Source organism: Benincasa hispida, chromosome 3 (genome assembly GCF_027475165.1).
Source record: "Benincasa hispida cultivar pf3 chromosome 3, pf3_genome.v1.1, whole genome shotgun sequence".
Lineage (NCBI taxonomy): Eukaryota > Viridiplantae > Streptophyta > Magnoliopsida > Cucurbitales > Cucurbitaceae > Benincasa > Benincasa hispida.
This window is the reverse complement of record NC_143480.1, coordinates 36,982,016-36,989,289: the sequence shown is the minus strand read 5'-3', so window position 1 is coordinate 36,989,289 and position 7,274 is coordinate 36,982,016. Positions and strand designations below refer to the sequence as shown.

Below are 7,274 nucleotides of genomic sequence, written 5' to 3'. Positions count from 1 at the left end.
TTGTAGGTATATTCTCTTAATTCCACATTAAGTTAACCCCCTCCCCACCTTCAATAATGCTTCATTTTTATATTGTATGTTTTTTTTAGGTATTTGGATATGAGATTGATGATTTCATATAGGGCTTTGAAGAAGGGCTGCCACAAACCATAATGTTTAAGTATTCTTCAACAAGTATTGATAGGAAACAAGATGTGAAGTCAAAATGATGTAACTCAAAGAAACTATAGAGGTCACTTGATGTATTTATCTTTTTTTTTTTTTACTATAATATAACTTGAAGTGATTGTAATCATTGAATAGTCACATACTGAGCGATATGTATATGTTTATACTCTTATTTTGATATAAATGTACTTATTATATTAAAAGTTCATATAATTGACATTGATTGTATAGATATATTTGAGACAATTTGTTTATTATATATATAATGCTATCAAAATGATATGTGACTTGAAAGTAGTACAAATGCAAACAAAAAAATTGCTATGAAAAGTTGTATAGCATCTATAACGACACCTACCACAAGGTTTAAAAATCTTATATGTTTTTATAACATTTTTTTTACTGCTAACAAAATGCTAATAAAGGTCATTCATAGCATTTTCATAATGCCATGTAACGTTTCTATAACATTAAATTTATGCAATAAAATAAACATTTTATAACTTATTTTATAGCATTGAAAAAATGCGATGAAAAGTCAATGACTTTTAATAACATCGACTACATGCCTAAAAATGTTGTGGTTTATTTTTTATAGCATTTTTTGTTGCTATAATAAATGTAACATCCCATACCTTTTTATTTATTTATTAATAATGTAAAACTTTTCCTTTTTCAGTAATTGTCCTTAGTTGAAGGGCATGTTTGGAATTTTGAATTTAAAGTATAAATGCGAGGATTTAAGTGTTGTCGTGGAATTTATTCAAAAATTATTCAATTTGAAAAGTTATGGCAGGAATTAATTATTTTTGGAAAAAGGAAAGGAATTAAATAGTATAAAGTGGGTTAAGGAAAGGATCTAATTAGAGTTATATTATTTTCCTTTTATTATTATTATTATCATCATCATCATCATCATCATCATTATTATTAGTATTTTTTTAAAAAATAAAAAGGTTTATTATCATCATCATCATCATTATTATTATTAGTATTTTTTTTTAAATAAAAAGGACCCCCCTCACCTTCTCCCTCACGCGAGACCCCCTCCGTTTTCTGCTTCCTCGTCGCCTCTCTACTATCTTATCGCCGCCGGTCAGACACGTCGCCAGTCGCCCAGCTCTCCAGACTGCTGCTGCCCAAGCCCAAGCTGGTCTCCACCGCCGTTCGCCGTGTAAGCTTCTGCTGAGTCGACTCCTTCGCTGCTCTCAACCTGCCCAGATTCAAGCCGTCGACGTCCTCCTCCGCCCAGATTCGAGCCGCCGACGTCCTCTACCACCTAGATCCGAGCCGAGTCTCTCCTCCGCCGCCCACCGCGTCGCTACCGGCTGCTTCCAGCGCCGCCAGCCTTGTTCGTCGCCAGGACCCACTTACACCACTAGACTTGTGCTTTGAGTAAGCAATTGATTATTTTTGGGCAAAATTTTGGTTGATCTAGTTTGATTATCAATTTGGATTTTGGGTTAAAAATTTGTTATCTCTATATTTGGAATCCAGATCCAAGATTGGAGTACTTCGGAGTGCGCAGCGTGCTGTTTAGCGGATTCGAGTTCGTTCGGCAAGTATTTTTAGTAAGCGTTGTGACCCTTGTGGTTGATTGTTAGGCACTTTTGGTTGTTGGACTGATGGAGAGTTTGGTTTTAGTTTCTCGAAGGTTCCAAGTCGTCATCCTTTGGGTTCTAAAATCTGCTAAGAGGAAATTTTGAGTCGAAATCTCGCGAGTGGTAGGTTGATCAAGTTTGTTTATGGGTAAGTTCATTTGTAATCCAAAAATTAATTTGTATATTATGGATCTTGGTTCCAAGAATTTAAAATTTGTGTTATGTTCTGTATTAGAGGACTTAGTTCAGGGGTTTTTGGTTGGAGATCATTAGCTTGGATTAAAAATCAGAATTTGATTTCGAGGTAAGTAATCTTACTACTAGAACTGCCCACGAGCTAGGCTTTAGTTGTATGCTAGCATGAGTATGTTGTGGTAAATATTAGCATATTGATTGACAGTATGACCTGAATCAAAGTATGTTCTGGCACGAATTCTGATTTGTTTACATACACACCTAAGTACTTGATCGTTAGTATATGATAGTATGTGTTTTCATATGTCGATGTCTGATCTGCTGGTGTTGAGGCATACTTGCATGTTGTAGATTTATGATGTAAGTTAGGCATGGATGATGTATAATATGGTGTTAAGGAATATGTGTATGTGATGAAGCCATGGTATCAAGGATTTTTATGTATGTTTTAGAACTGTACAATGTTGAATCTTAGCACATTAAGACTGTGTGAATATCCTCATTGATTAGTTAGATGCTCACCAGTTTGTGTTTCCTTCGGGATTCACTAGTTTGTGTTTCCTTCGGGATTCACCAGTTTGTATTTCCTTCGGGATTCACCAGTTTTGTGTTTCCTTCGGGATTCACCAGTTTGTGTTTCCTTCGGGATTCACCAGTTTGTGTTTCCTTCGGGATTCACCAGTTTTGTGGGCATACTTGACTACAATAGGATAGGACTCAGTCTCTCGTTTGTTCCATTTGTTTATGTGCCATAGGTGGGTATCTAGAGGACATAGATGCCTAGCCTGACCCCAGTGGTGGGGTTATTTACTGAGTATTTCATGCTCATTCTTTCCTATGTTGATGTTTAAGGTAAGGGTAGAGATGCACCAGCGATGGCTCAGCGGAATTCGTGATCGTGCCACTGGGACTAGTTTTTACGCTTCCACATCATGACATTTAGAGTCCTTATTTTTCCCTTAATGTTTAGTTTTATTGTTTTAAACTTATTATTAAGGATTATTTCTTTTATATACTTTTAATAGTCTTTACGAAGTATGGGTACCCTATTATTGTTTTAACAATTGCATTTAATAAATGTCTTTTGAACTTCTCTTGTTTAATTAACATTTATTTCAATATAACTGGACGTCGTTTTAAATTCTATGCATGCATTTATTTTAGTAACGACCTAACCTAAGTCCTAGGGGGTCCGGTCATTACAGTTGGTATCAAAGCCCATGTTTTGGGTTCTGTAGACTGACTTACTATGTAAGTCTAGATAGTCCTTGTGGCCAGTAACGAATTCCTCGCCATCGCCAGGTACGTTCTACTAACGAAAATTTCCATGTGTATATGAGGACAGTGATGTAGTGTTTTAAACGCATGATGTCTGAGAGAGGCCCATAAATAGTTAGCTAACGTACGAATTTATGATAGGACATGGCACCTAAACGTAGAACAAGGAAAACAGTTAGAGAAGAAATACAAGTAGAGAGAGAGGGGAGTAATCAAACTACTCCGGCGGCACCAATTCCGCCTATGATCCAAGTGGATGAAAAAGCAATGGAAGCCCGAATTAGTGAAGATATTGTAACCGCTCTGATGAGGAAGCTGCAGGAACTGATCCATAGCACGATGGCAGGACAGCCTGCCCAGACTTAGGCTCAGGAGGATCCGGTGTCACCCGAGCCGTTATGACAAACCCGTCCGCAGGACAAGGACACGCAGAGCCTGTCTCTCGAGGCCAAACATTTAAGGGATTTCCGGAAGTATGACCCTCGCCCCTTTGATGGATCGTTAGGAGACCCCACCAAGACAAAACTATGGTTGTTATCCATTGAGACAATTTTTCGTTTTATGAGGTGCCCGAAAGAGCACAAACTGCAATGTGCAGTCTTCATGTTGACTGGTAACGCGGCAATCCGATGGCGTTCGGCAGAAAAGATGATCGATATTGGAGGTGACCTTGCAACCTGGGAACAATTCAAGGAACGTTTTTATGAAAAGTACTTTTCGGCCAACTCCCGATACAATAAGCAGGTAGAATTATTGAACCTGGTGCAGGGCGTTATGTCAGTGGAGGAGTACGAGCAAGAATTCGATAAGCTGTCTTAGTTTGCTCCTGAGCTAGTGGCCACCGAGGCAGCGAGGATCGAAATATTTATCCAGGGCCTAAGGAGCGAGTTATGAGGGATGGTGCATGCCTTGGATCTCAAGACGTATGCCGCGGTAATGCGAGCCGCTGTGAGGATTGATGCCGACTCCTAGGAGGGAGAGGAATACAGGAGGTCACTTGGGATTGGGACCTCCACAGGGCAAAAAAGGAAGGCTGAGCACAGAACTTTTGAACATCAGTAGAGGGGTCAGAACATAGTGCATGCTCCACGCCAGTGGGGACAACAGAGTACCCAGCCTGGGAATGGCAGGGAGGATAGACCGATATGCACCACTTACGGTAAGCAACACTGGGGAGTTGTTTAGCCGACTCTAGGAATTGTTTCCGATGTGGTCAGAAGGGACATATGGCAGATAGATGCCCAAGGAAGAATGCGCATGAGCACAGGAGCCAGCCCGTAGGATCGTTCCAGGGAGGCCCGAACCGCCAGCAACAGCAGGGAAAGGTATTTTCTACCACTCGGTGTGAGGCCGAAAAGTCAGGCACCGTGGTGACAGGTACACTTCCCATTTTGAGACACCATACTCTTGTTTTATTTGACTCTCGTTCTTTGCACTTGTTTATATCTGCTATATTTGTGAGACACACCATGTTAGACTCAGAACCATTGCCATTTGCATTGTCTATTTCCACTCCATCGGGAGAGATCATGTTAGCTACAGAAAAGATAAAGGCATGTCAGGTAGATGTAGCCAACCGCGCATTAGATGTAACCTTGATAATTTTAGATATGCGCGATTTTAATGTTATATTAGGCATGGATTGGTTAGCTGCTAACCATGCCAGCATAGATTGCTCTCGTAAGGAGGTTATCTTTAAGCCTCCTACAGGAGCCAGTTTTAAGTTTAAGGGGGTTAGAACCGTAGTCTTGCCTAAGGTGATATCCGCATTGAAGGCCAGTAGACTATTCGACCAAGGAGCCTGGGGCTTTATGGCCAGTATGGTAGACACCAAGGAGAATGAAGTTACCTTGACTTCGGAGCCAGTAGTGAGGGATTTTCCATATGTGTTTCCAGAAGACCTTCTTGGATTGCCCCCGCAGCGGAAGATAGCTTTTGCATTGAATTGAAGCCAGACACAACCTCTATTTCGAGGGCCCTGTATAGAATGGCCCCGGCAGAGTTGAAGGAACTGAAGGTCCAATTTCAGGAGTTGTTGGACAAGGGTTTCATTCGCCCTAGCGTGTCACCATGGGGTGCACCCATTTTATTTGTGAAAAAGAAGGATGGATCGTTACGTCTGTGCATTGACTACAGAGATTTCAAGGTGACCGTCAAGAACAAATATCCGCTTCCTAGGATCGATGATTTGTTTGACCAGTTACAGGGAGCTACGGTATTCTCTAAGATTGACCTCCGGTCAGGGTACAACCAGCTAGGATAAAGGACAGTGACATACCCAAGACAGCCTTCCATTCGAGGTATGGACATTATGAGTTCATAGTGATGTCATTCGGCCTAACGAATGCACCAACAGTGTTCATGGATCTGATGAATAGGGTGTTCAAGTAATTCCTCGACACCTTCGTGATTGTTTTTATTGATGATATTTTGACTTATTCCAAGACAGAGGCCGAGCATGGGAAGCATTTGCGGAAAGTTTTAGAGACATTGAGAGCCAATAAGCTATATGCTAAGTTTTCTAAATGTGAATTTTGGTTGAAGCAGGTGTCTTTTCTAGGGCATGTGGTATCTAAGGAAGGTGTGTCAGTGGATCCTGCAAAGGTGGAGGCAGTTACAGGTTGGGCTCGTCCAACCACGGTTAGTGAGGTGCGCAGCTTCCTAGGGTTAGCAGGCTACTACAGACGATTCATGAAGGATTTCTCTCGCATAGCCGCTCCATTAACTCAGTTGACCCAGAAGGAGGCAACATTTGTTTGGAATGAGGCTTGTGAAAGCAGTTTCCAGGACCTCAAGTAGAAGCCGGTTTCAGCCCTAATTCTCACAGTACCGGACGGATCAAGTGGTTTCGTCATTTTCATTGATGCATCCAAGAAGGGGTTGGGATGCGTATTGATGCAGTAGGGTAGAGTAGTTGCTTACGCTTCACGTCAGCTGAAGAAGCACGCATGACTTGGAGTTAGCAGCAGTGGTTTTTGCTCTCAAGATCTGGCGACATTACTTGTATGGAGAAAAGATACAGATATTCACTGATCACAAGAGTTTGAAATACTTTTTCACTCAGAAGGAGCTAAACATGAGGCAAAGAAGGTGGTTGGAACTAGTAAAGGATTATGACTGTGAAAATTTGTACCACCCGGGGAAAGCAAATGTAGTGGTAGATGCTTTAAGCAGAAAGGTGACCCATTCCACAGCTCTCATTACTAGACAGACTCACTTATGCAGGGAATTGAAGAGGGCAGAGATAGCAGTAGTCGTGGGGAAGGTCGCGACACAGTTAGCACAGTTGTTGGTGCAACCAAGCCTAAGGCAGAAGATTATTGATGTGCAGCAAGACGACCCTTATTTGGAGGAGAGAGTTCGTAGAGTGGAGTCAAGTCAGGATAGCGAATTCTCTATGTCAGTAGAAGGTGGACTTCTTTATCAGGGGCGTCTATGCGTGTTGGCGGTTAGTGACATTAAGGATGAGCTGTTGTCAGAGGCTCATAGTTCCCTATTCTCGGTCCACCCCGGCAACACTAAGATGTACCAGGATCTGAAACGTTACTATTGGTGGAATGATATGAAAAGATTGCGGAGTTCGTCAGTAAGTGTTTGGTGTGCCAGCATGTGAAAGCCCCGAGGCAAAGGCCAGCAGGCTTGTTACAACCATTAAATGTACCAGAATGGAAGTGGGAGCATGTGTCTATGGACTTCATCGTGGGGTTGCCTCGAACAGTTAAAGGTTTCACTGTGATATGGGTCGTTGTAGACAGACTTACGAAGCTAGCACATTTCATACCTGGAAAGTCCACCTTTTCAGTGAATAAGTGGGCACAGATATACATGAAGGAAGTGGTAAGATTGCATGGAGTACCCGTGTCCATTGTGTCGGAGAGAGACCCTCGTTTCATGTCTAACTTCTGGAAAAGTCTCCAGGCGGCATTTGGGACTTGGTTAAACTTCAATATAGCGTTCCACCCTCAGACTGATGGGCAGATAGAGAGATTGAATCAGATATTGTAAGACATGTTGCATGCCTGTGCCATAGAG

The 7,274-nt window shown here is 41.7% G+C and overlaps 1 protein-coding gene and 1 long non-coding RNA gene across 2 annotated transcripts; both read left to right on the top strand.

Moving 5' to 3' along the window:
* Window positions 1–1,131: 1,131 nt before the first annotated feature.
* On the top strand, window positions 1,132–1,897 carry LOC150037235 (uncharacterized). Its single transcript, XR_016528728.1, has 3 exons — window positions 1,132–1,563; window positions 1,666–1,739; window positions 1,813–1,897. It is a non-coding gene; the product is annotated as an uncharacterized LOC150037235 (long non-coding RNA).
* A 4,421-nt stretch (window positions 1,898–6,318) lies between these two features.
* On the top strand, window positions 6,319–6,855 carry LOC150037234 (uncharacterized). The gene has a single exon (XM_090311929.1). The coding sequence runs from the start codon at window positions 6,319–6,321 to the stop codon at window positions 6,853–6,855; it is 537 nt and encodes a 178-aa protein (XP_090168055.1).
* The last annotated feature ends 419 nt before the right edge of the window (window positions 6,856–7,274 follow it).

What these genes read in the sequence shown, in the direction of transcription:
- LOC150037234 (XM_090311929.1), top strand. Translation starts at nt 6,319, where the DNA reads ATGAGGCAAAGAAGGTGGTTGGAACTAGTAAAGGATTATGACTGTGAA.